The following is a 15,552-nucleotide window of genomic DNA, read 5'->3' on the forward strand; positions in this document are numbered from 1 at the left end:
CATCGGTTAATCACCCTATCCCCCAGGGCCAGGGTGTCTCTCCTGTGGTGGTTGCAGAGTGCTCACCTCCTTGAGGGCCGCAGATTCGGCATTCAGGACTGGGTCCTGGTGACCACGGATGCAAGCCTCCGAGGGTGGGGGGCAGTCACACAGGGAAGAAATTTCCAAGGTCTGTGGTCAAGTCAGGAGACTTGCCTCCACATCAACATCCTGGAACTAAGGGCCATATACAACGCCCTGCGCCAAGCGGAGTCCCTACTTCGCGACCAACCGGTTCTGATTCAGTCGGACAACATCACCGCAGTGGCTCATGTAAACCGCCAAGGCGGCACAAGGAGCAGGGTGGCCATGGTAGAAGCCACCAGAATTCTTCGCTGGGCGGAGAATCATGTAAGCGCACTGTCAGCAGTCTTCATTCCGGGAGTGGACAACTGGGAAGCAGACTTCCTCAGCAGACACGACCTCCACCCAGGAGAATGGGGACTTCATCAAGAAGTCTTCACGTAGGTTGCAAGTCGGTGGGAACTGCCACAGGTGGACATGATGGCTTCCCGCCTCAACAAAAAGCTACAGAAGTATTGCGCCAGGTCAAGAGACCCTCAGGCGATAGCTGTGGACACACGGGTGACGCCGTGGGGGTTCCAGTCGGTCTATGTATTTCCTCCTCTTCCTCTCATACCCAAGGTGCTGAGAATCATAAGGAAAAGAGGAGTGAGAACAATACTCATTGTTCCGGATTGGCCAAGAAGGACTTGGTATCCAGATCTGCAAGAAATGCTCACAGAGGACCCGTGGCCTCTGCCTCTAAGACAGGACTTGTTGCAACAGGGACCCTGTCTGTTCCAAGACTTACCGCAGCTGCGTTTGACGGCATGGCGGTTGAACACCGGATCCTAGCAGAAAAAGGCATTCCGGATGAGGTCATTCCTACGCTGATAAAGGCTAGGAAGGACGTGACTGCTCAACATTATCACCGTATATGGCGGAAATATGTTGCTTGGTGTGAGGCCAGGAATGCCCCTACGGAGGAATTCCAGCTGGGCCGTTTCCTTCACTTCCTACAGTCGGGAGTGACTTTGGGCCTAAAATGGGGTTCCATTAAGGTCCAGATTTTGGCCCTATCCATTTTCTTTCAAAAAGAACTGGCTTCTCTGCCTGAAGTTCAGACGTTTGTAAAGGGAGTGCTGCATATTCATCCCCCTTTTGTGCCTCCAGGTGCACCTTAGGATCTTAACGTGGTGTTGAGTTTCCTGAAATCACACTGGTTTGAACCACTCAAGTCGGTGGAATTGAAATATCTCACGTGGAAGGTGGCCATGTTACTAGCCTTGGCTTCGGCTAGGCGGGTGTCAGAATTGGCGGCTTTGTCACATAAAAGCCCTTATCTGGTTTTCTATGCGGATAGAGCAGAATTGCGGACCCGCCCACAATTTCTGCCGAAAGTGGTTTCATCCTTTCATATGAACCAACCTATTGTGGTGCCCGTGGCTACTACTGACTTGGAGGATTCCGAGTTACTGGATGTGGTCAGGGCTTTGAAGGTTTATGTAGCCAGAACGGCTAGGGTCAGGAAAACAGAATCTTTGTTTATCCTGTATGCTTCCAACAAGCTTGTGGCGCCTGCTTCAAAGCAGACTATTGTTCGCTGGATCTGTAACACGATTCAGCAGGCTCATTCTGCGGCTGGATTGCCGCTGCCTAAATCAGTTAAGGCCCATTCCACAAGGAAGGTGGGCTCTTCTTGGGCGGCTGCCCGAGGGGTCTCGGCATTACAACTTTGCCGAGCGGCTACTTGGTCAGGTTCAAACACCTTTCCAAGGTTCTACAAGTTTGATACCCTGGTTGAGGAGGACCTTGTGTTTGCTCATTCGGTGCTGCAGAGTCATCCGCACTCTCCCGCCCGTTTGGGAGCTTTGGTATAATCCCCATGGTCCTTACAGAGTACCCAGCATCCACTAGGACGTTAGAGAAAATAAGATTTTACTTACCGGTAAATCTATTTCTCGTAGTCCGTAGTGGATGCTGGGCGCCCGTCCCAAGTGCGGACTTCTTCTGCAATACTTGTATATAGTTATTACTTAAATAAGGGTTATGTTGTGGTTGCATCAGGGTTGATCTGATGCTCTGTTGTTGTTCATACTGTTAACTGGGTAAGTTTATCACAAGTTATACGGTGTGATTGGTGTGACTGGTATGAGTCTTGCCATGGATTCCAAAATCCTTTCCTTGTACTGTCAGCTTTTCCGGGCAGTTTCTCTAACTGAGGTCTGGAGGAGGGACATAGAGGGAGGAGCCAGATCACACCAGAACTAAATTCTTTCTTAAAGTGCACATGTCTCCTGCGGAGCCCGTCTATTCCCCATGGTCCTTACGGAGTCCCCAGCATCCAATACGGACTACGAGAAATAGATTTACCGGTAAGTAAAATCTTTTTTTTTTTTTTTCTTCTTTCTTGTATTACCATACAAAGTTTGCCCTTTTTTTTTTTAACATTGTTTTCAAAATGATCTATTCTTGTCAGCTGTTTTAAATGTAATTGTAGATCCCCTAACCCCAAATTACAGCAACGTTCAAAACTCTGAAAAAGGTGGCTCTAGAGAAAACTACAATATTAAAGTATTGCGTGTCCATTATGTTGTGATAGAAGTGTCAAGATCCCGATGTGTGTTTTGTATTCTGTACAGAGCAGTTGTTTCCTAGGAGACTGCAAGCTTGTTTATCAGCTCTGGTTTCTGCAGTGCATTTTAATTATGTTTTAAAAATGCAATCATTCAAAAGGCAAAACCAAGTCAGTCTTGCCATTTAACTGATTGCCCCTTTAAAATAACAACCAGACTCACCAGGAAGTCACTGATGCCTACAATTTGCAGTCTATTAAATTTACCCCTTGCGGCCCAAAAACATTGACACACTTACAACTAGGGTCCCAGCTGAAAAAAAAAGTTTTTTATTGTGTTCGGTTTCACTACTATCTTGTAATGTTGAGTAATGGGGACAGGTGACGCAACAGTGCACAGGCCGGCCTGGGTGTGTGGACTTTTAAGGGTTGATCTATTAAATCTAAAAATTAACAGTGGTGGTGTTGTCAATAGCAACTAATCAGATTCTGTTTCCTTTTCTATGATGCAATATAGATAATATATTTATTATCTGGTTGCTATGTGTAACACCACCACACTGTTCATTTTTAGAAGCTGCACTCTTTGAGGAAGTCCAGTGCAATTCAACTGTTTTGAGTGCCCATCAATTGTCGCACCCAAAAGTACTTAGTTTAGCTGCATACAGCGGTTAAACCCATCTGAAGTCCTGGTTAGAGCACCCAAACCACAGTCTTTCCTTACATTTCTGCTCACCACTTCAGGAGCCTGCAAGCAGACATGATCGGAGCAACAATTGGGTAGAAGTGAAGCCGCTAAATCTCTATAATATTGCAGAAACATCTGAGTGTATTTTCTACATGAAAAAAAATAGAAAAAAGTGCTTAAACATGCTCACAAAAGCATAGTATATACTTGTGCGACACAGGCGGCACCTATCTGTGTCATAGGAGCATTAGGAGACAGCCAATCATTCGTGCCAACAGCTGTCACCGGCGCTGCTATAATCCACCCTTCCAGGCTCAAGTAGGGGTAAGAAACCGAATGCAAATCTGCATGGGTGTATATGCGTGAGCCCACACTTCTGGGTGCAAGCAGCGTGAGGCAAGACATGTTACGCCATCTGCCGTAGTACTTTTTCTATGTCCGCCCCAACGTCTTCCACCACTGCTGAAGATAAAACTGTGAAACTCTGAATGCTTATACCTCCACAAAGTTTGGTTAGTCTGTTTCTCATGCATCCTGTTTCATTCTTAGTTAAGCTACAGCTGGTTTTGATGGTTCAGTGGTAAAATGTTTTATCTGTTGGGCATAGTGACTGTCTCCTCACAAATAGTGTTATCAAACATTGTCTATCAGTTGACCAAAAAGAAAATATATTTGCAGAAGGCTCCATCAATGTATGTAATATAGATTTTAGTCACGAGAGGAGGAATACGATAAAGGACATTTCATTTAAAGAAAACACCACTTCTACAGATTTTTGAGCCTATTTTCTATGAATAAACTTTAAATGTAGAAAAACTCCAACAGCACTGGTAACCAAGAACACCAGTTTGTTTGTGTTTTAACTTGGCCGTCCTTTGCCTCCTAGTCTCGCTGTCTCATAATTTTAAAGCTGCGTATCTAGGCATTCCCTGAGCTCTCTGTAACATGCCCACAAACCTAATGTAGTCATAGAAGTCCCACTGAGCTCTGTACTCCTTACCCTGAATACAAGTCGTGGTTGTCTTCTAATTAGTGTGTTAGAAGCCGCATCACAGACCAGAACTGAATAACCACCTGACTACTGGCCCATGTCGCTGAGAAACTATTCCAGTAAATCCACACACACCTTCCTCATTGTTTCTACTGGCCTATCTAATTTTTTTTTTTTTTTAAAGTCCTATCTGCCCATTAGTCTAAATACCAACTTGGACCATTTCAACAGTGGGACAATGCTCTTCTCCTGTTTTCCTAGTTTTGAAAGTACCTACGCAAGATCAGTTTAGTAGTGGAAAGTTTTGAAAGTCATGAAGCAATGATACCATTAATGGACAACTGATACCCCACACAATGCAAACTTTCAGGCAACAATGTATTATGGTTCTGACAAATTTTGCAATGACCTGGATCACGTGAAATATGAAGCACCTTTAGCGTCAATTCTTTAATTTACCTCGGATTATGCTGTGCCAATTATGAATTGGAAAACCTAGGGGAAAATTGTAGTGTGGCTGAAATGGGTCATCCTGGAAGGTGTACTCTTACAGGACGCTCATAGGCTTGTTTTTACAGGATTTTCATTCTATGTGCCCATTACATGTTTTTTCCTGCTATTTAGTCACTTGGGTTTATTATCCTTCCTTTTTTATTTTTAAAGTTAGATTTATTTTATTTTTTAAATAAATTCTTTACCATTATATTATTATATTATTATATATTATGGTGATGGTAATTGCTGCCATAATAACCATTTGGAAGTGTTTTATGTCTAAAGTTCAATCCATTGTTTTACAAAACCTCTGTTTTTCTTCTGTTTTGTGGTCCGATTTAAGACTTTGTATAGTCTTAAAAATAGACTGCCTCTTTAAACCCTCACCATACCTGCCAATTCCATAAAGAGGATGGTTAGCACAGTCAGTGTTTATAGACCTTGCTAAACTGCTTTGCCAAACATACTATATATAGCCAATGGTTATCAACCTCTTTTATATCTTGCCGACACTTACAGTTTCGCAACAGCTTGAAACATACAAATTGACCATCCCAGCTACACAGAGTTCAGAGATGTAAGCTCCATCTATTTGTATTGTACAGTAGATTTCTATACTTCGCTGGTGGCTTTAACATTGACACTTGCTGCAGTAGACTGTTGATATTTTGAAGCTTTAAGTGACTTATCAATAACTGGATACCTTACAACTTGATGATTGTGATAACAGCATTGACTTCTAATAGTATTGGTTTTATTGCAGTGTGTTGTTTTGGTAATAGGTACAGCAATATGGCATCACCTGCAAAATGTTGAAAAGTACAATTAAGATCTTGCTAATTTAGGAAAGCATGCTGCAGTCCTTCCTCTGTGCCTGTATTAGGCAGAACAAGTCAATCACACATGCTGCCATCCTGCCATGTGATCAGTCTGAGTTGGCCACACCCATAAGTGGGGAAATGGGAGGAGACAAGCAACTGTATCTTTTCCAGAATCACATACTGTAGGTGGGAATGTTGATGATAGACTTTAGAGACCAGCTCTGACAATTTTCCAACACATTCACCAACATGTCCATATCTATCATAGGATAATTATGAAACGTGGTAACACTATGAAACCGCCCTGCTTGTGATACTGAACTAAGAGGTATATGGCATGTGTTTTTATCAATACTGTCCTATTTGATCATCCCTGAGTAAACGTGAACTCTCATTACGCCTGATCGTGTTAATTTAATGTATAAATTCAATCTCCTACTACACCTGAGCCATTACTCTTGATATCTATATAGACTTGATATGACCGCAACAAGAGTCTTCCATTCCTTAATAAATGTAGAACCCATCACATCAGTTATTGATTTTTTTTTTATCTTTCATTACCCTTTATCTTCTGATTAAAAGCCCATTACCCATATGAGGTTACTGACTCGCTGTACTAGGCTTCTGGTACATAGTGGCCTAATTCTAATATGATTCAGTCTGAAAGATTTGCCAGGGTCACCGTTCTTAAGACTGGTAAACTTCCACCGCTGGTCATAGTCTTTCACAGGCTCACCCTGTACTTGTTTGTGCTTGTTATAAACCCATTCATAATTAAGAGGCAAAGCGTCTTGTGTGGAAAGTTAGTTCAAAAGATTTTTTTTTCCCCTGCTTTGCTCCACCTTTCTTCCCTGGGGCTCCCCTAAAGCCTCACAACATGGGCGGATTACCAGAGAAAGAACTCATTATTAACTACTTCACAACCAGAAGCTTATGTTGGCACAATTGGCAACTCTGCATTAAAAACACTTCCCTCCCTTAAACAATTGTTCTAATGTAGTCTCTGCCCTGGGCCTTTCTGGAACTTGTGAATATTATTTTTGCCTTTTCTAAGTACTAATCTGATTATAGATGAGCACTCACAGATGATAATGATGGCTTGAAGGGACATAGTTATGGCGGAGGTCACAAATAAGAGGGGATCTGACAGAAGCAATAGCTTGCAGAGAAAACAGCACAGAAGGGAGTGAGAATGAGCGGAGAGAGAGGGGAGAATAGGAGAACAGAGTAAGAGATTGCATTCCATGCTGTTTGTGACTTCGCTGCTTTGATCTCCTGCCAAGAGAACCTGCAAGGTCAGAGCCAGCAGCCCTAAAGTTCCGGATATGTGAGGCTTGTGGAATGCTGGAGTACATGTAAGAAGTGTGTGTAATGGGTTTGATAGGTGCTTCCAGCAGTAGCACAGCTCCACCAAGAGTAATGTAATGTTTGAGAAAGCTACTTTTGTTGGGATTGCAACAGACATGCATGGATCTCAAAATTGGGCTTCATTCGTTAAAGTTCACTGCATGTATATACAGCCCCCTCTCATGCTGGTCGTAGTCAAAATGCTGAAATTGGCTATAATGACATTCATAGTGTTGACACCACAATGCCAACAGTTGAAACTGTATATGAGGTAAGTAAGTGCTAACAGATACATTTAGTTTAAACTATTTATTTTTGAAAAAGTTTACTTATAGCCTGTGGGTACCGATCAAAACACATCCATTTTCAGTCTGTTATAACATGCAGATTACATATGGTTTAACATTCAGAAAGGGCATAAGAATGCACAAACAATAAAACATTTAAAAAAATGCATCATACAACACACACAAATAAATAAATAAATGAAAAACTAACAAAAGGTATCCTAAACGATTTTCAATTGTTTTTTTTATCGTGCATCGAATAAAAACAGTCTGGGTGTAGCTGCATAAAGCGGCTAAACCAGACTAAACTAATGGTCGTGATGCGAAAAGTGCAGTTAGGATGCCCAAACGGGTCACTTTTCGCACGATCCAGCTCGCCACCGCATGGGGAGGGGGTGGCTGCAAGCTGAAATGACGGCACCAGCAGCTGTTCGCGCCTGAACAGAGCAACAATTTAATTGCTCAATCGGGCGCTCCGCAGTGACGGTCGCTGGTGATGACAGTTCCGTTATGCCCTTGTAGACAGACATATGGGGATGCTTGTTAACCATTTACAAGCTAAAATAGCTACTTGTAAAAAGAAAACCTAAACTTATAAGGTTGTTCTATTTTTAACATATACAAACATAATTGTGTACTTGGCTTACATTTATAGACATAGGCGGCGTGATGTAATGGAGTGCGAGATCTCCGGAGGTGTAGGATGCTGGCCGATATCGGATGTTTTTTTTTAAAGGGAAAATCACTTACAGGGCAAAACCATGGGGGTCATTCAGATCTGATCGCTAGGCAGCAATTTTTGCTGTCCTGCGATCAGATAGTCGCCGCCTACAGAAGAAGTGTATTTTCGCTGTGCAAATGTGCGATCACATGTGCAGCAGAGCTGCACAAACTGATTTTATTCAGTCTCTGCGCAGCCCAGGATTTACTCAGCCACTGCGATCGGATTTGACGTCAGACTCCCTCCCTGTCAATCTCCTTGCGAACTCCCGTGCGAATAGATCCTTCGCTTAATCCCGTCGCTGACCAGCGATCCCCATTGCAGCCGTGAAACGTGCCGGTGCGGTGCATGCACAGTTCGGATCTTATCGCCCGCTGTGTGAAAACGCACAGCAGCGATCAGATCTGAATTACCCCCCATGCCTTGTGATTGCCTTCTTTAGAAAGAAAATCTGAGATCGCTGACATTCCGCACCTCTGGCGATATCGGGCTCCATTACATCAGAGTTTCGCAAACCCCGCAATTGTAGTCCAGGTTTTAAGCATATCTATGCTTAAATCAAATTGACTGACGTACCAGTTAAGTCACCTACAGTGCTCAATCATAGATATCCGTAAAACCTGGACTGTAATGGCATACCTCCCAACATGACCCTCTCCAGGAGGGACACAATGCTCTGCTTCTGGATTTTTCTCTTCATATATGATTGCCGGCACCTGTTTTGAACAGGTTAGTGGATAAAAAAGGTGTTTCAGCACAGGTGATGGCAATCATACATTAAGAGGGAAGTCCAGAAGCAGAGCATTGTGTCCCTCCTGGAGAGGGTCATGTTGGGAGGTATGGTAATGGTAGAGTTTAGAAAACAAATGCATCACAGAATGCATACCCTCCAACATGACCCGCCCCACTAGGTACAAAATGCTCTGTTTCTGGACTTCCCTCTTAATTTATTATTGCCATCACCTGTGAAGAAACAGCTTTCTTATACATCTTATCAAGTTCAACACAGGTGATGGAAATCATAAATTAAGAGGGAAGTCCAGAAACAGAGCATTTTGTACCTAGTGGGGCGGGTCATGTTGGAGGGTCTGAGAATGGTACTTGCTAGAAGTATATGCTGTACTCATACAAATAAATGCTGGTTCCAGTTGTAAATTCTATTAACAAAGTTGTGTGCAAATAAAATAACCCTATTGTTTATGCAGTACAATGTGAATGAGGTGTTGTTGCTGTAATGTGTACACCGTGTTCTGTGTTTATCGTACCCCTCATACCACTGCTATTTTTTAAGTGTGTTTTACATGCCGTTTTTCACAGTAGCGTGTTTTTAAAAAAAAACATTCTTGTAATTACCGCAAATAAAATGCATGTCACACATACTTTGCATTTGATACTCATTTTTATTAGCATTACAGCTTAAGAAAAACGCTAGTGGGTATAAGATAAGATCAGAACAGCTTGTTCCATGACTTTTTCTCCTTTCACAGTGCCTATTGTAAACTGTACTAGTGTGACCTCTAGTGGATAGCAGTGAAAACCACATCCATGATTTCTGTATTTGTTACGCTGTGCGTGTGTGGGTGTGTATATGTATATGTGTATATAATATTATTATTATTATTATTATTATTATTATTATTATTATAATGAATAAAGCACACACACGGTATAGCTATAGATAGATAGATATTTGGGTAAGAAAAGGGGTATATTCTATCAATATTTCTAAGGTGGAGGCAACAAGAATGGGAGTTTCCGCCACACTGTGCCACCAGGGTATGTGCAGAATATGGCCGCACTGGGCTTTGTGTTGTATACTGGCCACCGTCCACTCTACTATTATGTGTACATTGAGCACCTGGTACTGTTTGTGTAAACCATTATTTGTTTGTTTTTTTGTTAGTGTGTTCAGTTATTTGTGTTTTTAATTAAATCTTGTATACCACAAAACCCTGCACAATTAACTTACCAGTATTAGTTGTCATCACATATTTCAGTGACCTATATAACAACATTCTGCCTACTGTTTCATCCTACTATATGATACAAATGACTTCAGTACTCTCAAAATATAGATGACATCCCTCGTCACCAAATAGAAGAATATGTTTTCTTGCCATTTCTGCATACACTCCATGCCTCTTGTCTGATTTCCTCTTCTTTCTCACTGTGTTTCAGGCAAAACGGGCCGTGCAGAGAGGGGCAACAGCAGTCATATTCGATGTCTCTGATAACCCTGACGCTGTGGAACAGGTATAATATAATAGTGCTGAGGAAATAGGATGATTGGAATACTCTCCAGTTTACAGAAATGTATACACAGGGTTTATTTGGGATGCGGTTATGTGACCGGCGGTTAGGAGACGGCCGGTCACAATACCAACCCATTTATTTTCGTACTGTTCTTACATAAATCCATAATTAAGTATATGTATCCTGCACAGATGACTTTAATTTTCTATCTGTCCGCACAACAGAGAGCTACAGTATTGTTTGTAAAATAATGATGCCTAGTTTCGTTGGGTTTGTGCCCCTAGAGGTAGGTGGGGGGATTATGTTTGTACCCAGCTGGCTCATAGTGTGCAATCACCCTGTGTTCTATCTGCTAGCTGAGATTGTTTTCAGACCGCCCTTATTGCATTATTGCAGCACTATTTCTACAGGGATAATGCCATTGCCCATATGTTTCATAAGTTTCTTCACTCCCCCCGTCACCCAGCTCCATAGCAGTGCAGGCAAATATGGACGAGATCGTCCATATTGGCCTGCATGCACAAGCGACAAGACACCAGCGATGAACGAGCGCGGGGCCGCGCATCGTTCATCGCTGCTGCCTCCACACTGAAAGATATGAACGGTATCTCGTTCATTAATGAGCGAGATCGTTCCTATCTTTCACTCATATCGCCCAGTGTGTAGGGCCCATTACCCAGACATTCCACTGCAGCTTCCACAAAATTGTCATTTGATATTATTTTATTATTGTTTATGACTTTTAAATTTGCCCATCTGTACAGAGCATTTCAAAGCAGTCACAAACTCCACCTCAAACAGCGGGATCTGGTTGGTCAGTTTGGCTTCCTTTGGTGAAATCTGCCCGTCATAACAGAAAATGCGGTCCCTGTTTAAATGGTGTATCAGATTTAATCAGAAGACCTTATTCTATTATAATGGACAAATGGGCTGTCAGCATGCATACACGTACGTGTGTGTGAGTGAGCAAGCAGGAAGTGCAGCATGTGCTTGACAATGTGGCCAATTGGGTTGTTTGCCCCAAAGCTTAAATAATGGGATCTATACAGCATGGCGCCACACGTGGCTAGGAAGCTGAAGCCTTCTGCAACCTCCATCCTCTGGCCATCCATAGTAGTGCAAGACAGCGATGTTTTCCACCCACTCAGACACAAAAAGAAAAGTCATGTCTTCCTTCCTGGAATGGGGCAGGGGGATTTCGTTATGAGAAAACCCTTCTGATCTGTAGCTTAGTAATACACAAATCACTCACACAGGTGTCTCCCCTTCTCCTCTTACCCTCCCGTCTCAGAGTGATGCCAGATAGACTGTCCTTGCTTTCATCAACATTATGAGACAGATAGCTTTCCGAATACATCTAGGCAAGTATAAAAACAATTTAGTTAATTCAGGTATAATATTCTGCTCTTGTTCACATCAGTATTAATGAGGGTTTGTTTTAGCTTTGTTCTATAATACTGTGCTCATAAATCTTCACTTTGTGTACTGTGCTCTGGAGGTATATACAATATTTTTATCCTAATAATCTGTGTCTTCATATTGCAGTTGAATCAAGACTTGGAAGACCCACTGAAAAGGCCAGTTGTGTATATGAAAGGCATGGATGCTATTAAACTCATGAACATTGTCAACAAGCAGAAAGGCGCTCGAGCAAGAATTCAGCACCGGCCTCCTCGGGTAAGATCGTGTTTGCCATGTTGTTTTCTGCCGCCATTATTATCTTTGTAATTATATAATGATTGCGTAGCTTGGCACTTCTGTCAAATGATGAGCTATTGAGGTTTGCTGTAAAATGTATAACGGTCTCCTTCTATTTACAGCAACCTACCGAATATTTTGACATGGGTATTTTCCTGGCATTTTTTGTGGTGGTGTCACTGGTCTGCCTTATCCTCCTTATCAAGATCAAACTCAAGCAGAGAAGAAGTCAGGTATAAGTTGGTCTGGAAAATGGTTTTATGACCATACGTTTTGGCGTTTATTTTTCCTTTCTCCTTGGGTTAAGTGGAAATATATAATCCACAGGGGGCTTGTAAAAGCCATATCATAACTGACTGCCAATTACTGCTCACTTGCTGACTTTGTGTCACCTGTAATAAGAAGTTATCTTTTCTGCTCTGCAGTCCTGTCTCATTCACTCTCAAATGCTCTCCACAGTCACGTGGATTTGAACAGCCCTGACAGTCACCTCTCCTGTAGGCACTTGTTCTAATGTACATACAGTGGGCGGGGTAGCACTAAGAATGCAAAACTCATTCCGCCAAGCATCGCGTCATCATCGCGTTGGTACTAATCACATATGCACTAACATATGCCTATGCACTAACATATGCAGTCAGTTGCGATAAGAGGTGTTCTTTGCGATGTGCTTCCGGGTATCAGCCCCAGAACTCCATCTGCGTATGCGCATAGTGATGTGGCAGCTGCGTGGCATGCTGGGAGGGATCCGATCGGAACTCTCTTGCAGTGCAGAAAGAAGCCCATAGGCTTCTATAGGGTAATGCCAGCTTTTGCTGGCGTTACTCTTCACACCAAAGCCCCGGGATGCTGGGTTTAATGCATATGTAAATGCGGTAAAAACCCTGAAAACAGGGTTTTTACCGCATTTTTGTTTTAGTGCATCCCGTCCTTTATCTTTCCAGAGGAAGCAGTTGGCTTCTCGATGGACGGGGACCGCAGCGATCGATATACCGACGCCGGGATCTCAAAGGAGGACGCAATCCCGGCGTCAAGATACCGGCACCACAATACAGTCAGCAGGCATCCCAATCATCCTGACAGCTGCCGTTGGGGGAAGGAGGTTAGGTTTAGGCAGGAGAAGGGGGGTAAGGGGGCAGGGCCAGAAAGGTTAGGGACTGGGCAGGTTGGGTTAGGTTTAGGCACATAGAAGGGGCGGTTAGGGTTAGGCAAGCACCCACAAGGGAGGGGTACGCTAGAGGGGGCTGTCAGGATTCTGATGGATGGGATGCTGCAGTCGGTATTCTGACCTCTGGCATCCCGTCCATCTGGAAATCCTCTGCAGTACTTCACTTATTGAGTACATAGGTGCCTCTTCTTGTCGCTACACAGTCTTGAAAACATTGTGCACAAATTCTCATCTCTCAGCACACTAATACTACTACCAGCTAGGCAGTTCAGTGCTTTTCAGCTAGACCGTAGCCTTCACTCTGTAACACTTCCATTCACTTCCACTCTTTCTCCATCTGTTTAATTGCCGCCACTCCCCACGCTCCTCTTCCAGAATTGCCTTCGCTCCTGTAAACTTGCTGCGAACAACCACCTATTCTAACTGCCCCACTTGTAGCCTACTCCTATGTTCTTTAGACTCGTCACTATACTACTTACGTTTTATTGCATTGTAGTTATTAATGTAGCATTGACTCAGATAACCATGTAATCTCAATGTTTTGCCAGTGAAATACTAATTAGTATGTGTCATCTCTTTTTCTGTACATTAGGAGTAATTGTCACCAGTAACCGTTTGATTCATGTAAATATATGTATATATGGCACTATGTTATACTAGCCATTTGCGCAAGAAATCCTTATTTATTCACCATCATAGTCACCTATTTCCCTCCTTTCCTGGTACTCACCCCTCCCCTCTACCAATTGTAAGTGTAAAGGTGTGTACACACGGTGAGATTCAGCTATGCCCGCTTCTCACTATGTGATAGGGACTGTGGTCGGTATCCTAGGCATAGATGACTGTGCTTGCGATACTGGCTCTGTGCGATTTTGGCTAATTGACAATTTTGACTATACTTTTATACTAGACAGTCAAAATTTACTTGCCTGCACAGTCTATCTAGGCTTGCGATACCGACCGCGCATCAGGATCGCAAGGTAACTTTAACCTTGCGACTGCATTAACTTTCCTTGCAATTTTGGCTATATAGTCAAAATCGCAAGTAAAAATCTCACTGTGTGTACACACCTTAAGTGCCATTCCTTGTAAAATAAGTATTTTGGCTGGACTGATTATGCCGTGTTTTTCAATTCTGCATCATCTCAGCGGTTTTGGCTGTTGTATATAAAGGATCAATAATAATTACAAAACACGCTTGGTTTTGTACAATTGGCCCTTTAAATCCAGCAGCTGGAACTGCCGAGGATATGGCGCCTTTGAAAAGCGTTGTACGGTAAATTTAGCCCTTGGAGAGAGAATCAGCAGCTGTTCTGGTAGTTTCAGAAAGAAAGCTGCTCCCTGACACATTACGCTGGGGAGATGAATGAAATGATCATTACAGTTTTTCATAAAAGTTCCTTTCCTGCTTTAAATACAGTAATTGTGGTTTCAAACAAGATTTTCATTGTAAGTCATCCTTTTACACATACTGTAAGTCTATTGTAAAACAACTATATTTAATGTTTGTAATCTTCCCTTTTAGAACTCTATGAACAGAATGGCAGTTCAAGCATTGGAAAAAATGGAGACTCGGAAATTCAAAGCGAAGGGGAAAATGCCCCGTGAAGGTAGTTGCGGTGGCCTTGATACCCTAAGCAGCAGCTCGACCTCAGACTGCGCCATATGCTTAGAAAAATATATTGATGGAGAGGTAAGATCATGCAAATGATGTGATTTTATTGGGGAGACCCATATTGGTCAAGAACTTTTTCACCAACGAAGTAACTAATAAGATCATTTGGGCAAAGTTGAAGGGAATTTGCACTTTGCTTACAACTATTGCTAGGGACTGTTAAGCAACACTAGATACACCTTTGGAAACAGTGGGTAGTATTAACCCTAGTTATGTTAGGTACTGATGCTGTGCCTTTATCTTGTGTATTAGATATGTACTTACGGATTTATTGAAATGAAGAAGAAAAAATTCAACATGGTGTCACCAGTGTGGGTGAAGTCTGATAATTAAGCTGGGTGATTGATACCTAAAAACCTTTGATGATGCGTTGTTGTCAGTGGGCCCTAATGCAGAGTTGTACGCCAAGCCTGGTTTTTTTCGCATTTGAGCGATTACCGGCAGACTGCGCATGTGTTGCGATCGCACTGTGCATGTGTAAAGTTGTATTTACAATGCCGCTCGCAGTGAGGATTTCTCTGCAGAGTGATTGACAGAAAATGACCGTTTGGGGGGAGGTAACAGGTAGTGGCGGCAAAAAACGCAGGCATGTGACGGACATTTTCAGGCTTTGTATCTGATGTCGGCTGTGATCATGTACGCAGAGAAACATGGCGCCTGCGTTGCTACTTTCGCTGCTAGTTTGCGTAGCCATAAACCTACTCAAGATGTTGATGTTCCCTGTTGTTGTGCGTAGGATGCAAATGTGTACACAGTTGCAAATAGGATTGTAATCGCACCGGGGGAAG

At 42.8% G+C, this 15,552-nt stretch overlaps 1 protein-coding gene across 1 annotated transcript in view; it reads left to right on the top strand.

Moving 5' to 3' along the window:
* Nucleotides 1-15,552, top strand: part of ZNRF3 (zinc and ring finger 3) — a 242,798-nt gene that overhangs the window by 214,691 nt on the left and 12,555 nt on the right. The window contains exons 3-6 of the mRNA XM_063964298.1: nucleotides 10,149-10,223; nucleotides 11,769-11,900; nucleotides 12,044-12,154; nucleotides 14,615-14,782. Coding sequence (XP_063820368.1) covers nucleotides 10,149-10,223; nucleotides 11,769-11,900; nucleotides 12,044-12,154; nucleotides 14,615-14,782 — 486 coding nt within the window. The remainder of the gene's footprint in view (nucleotides 1-10,148; nucleotides 10,224-11,768; nucleotides 11,901-12,043; nucleotides 12,155-14,614; nucleotides 14,783-15,552) is intronic.

The sequence above is a fragment of the Pseudophryne corroboree genome, chromosome 1 (assembly GCF_028390025.1).
Source record: "Pseudophryne corroboree isolate aPseCor3 chromosome 1, aPseCor3.hap2, whole genome shotgun sequence".
Lineage (NCBI taxonomy): Eukaryota > Metazoa > Chordata > Amphibia > Anura > Myobatrachidae > Pseudophryne > Pseudophryne corroboree.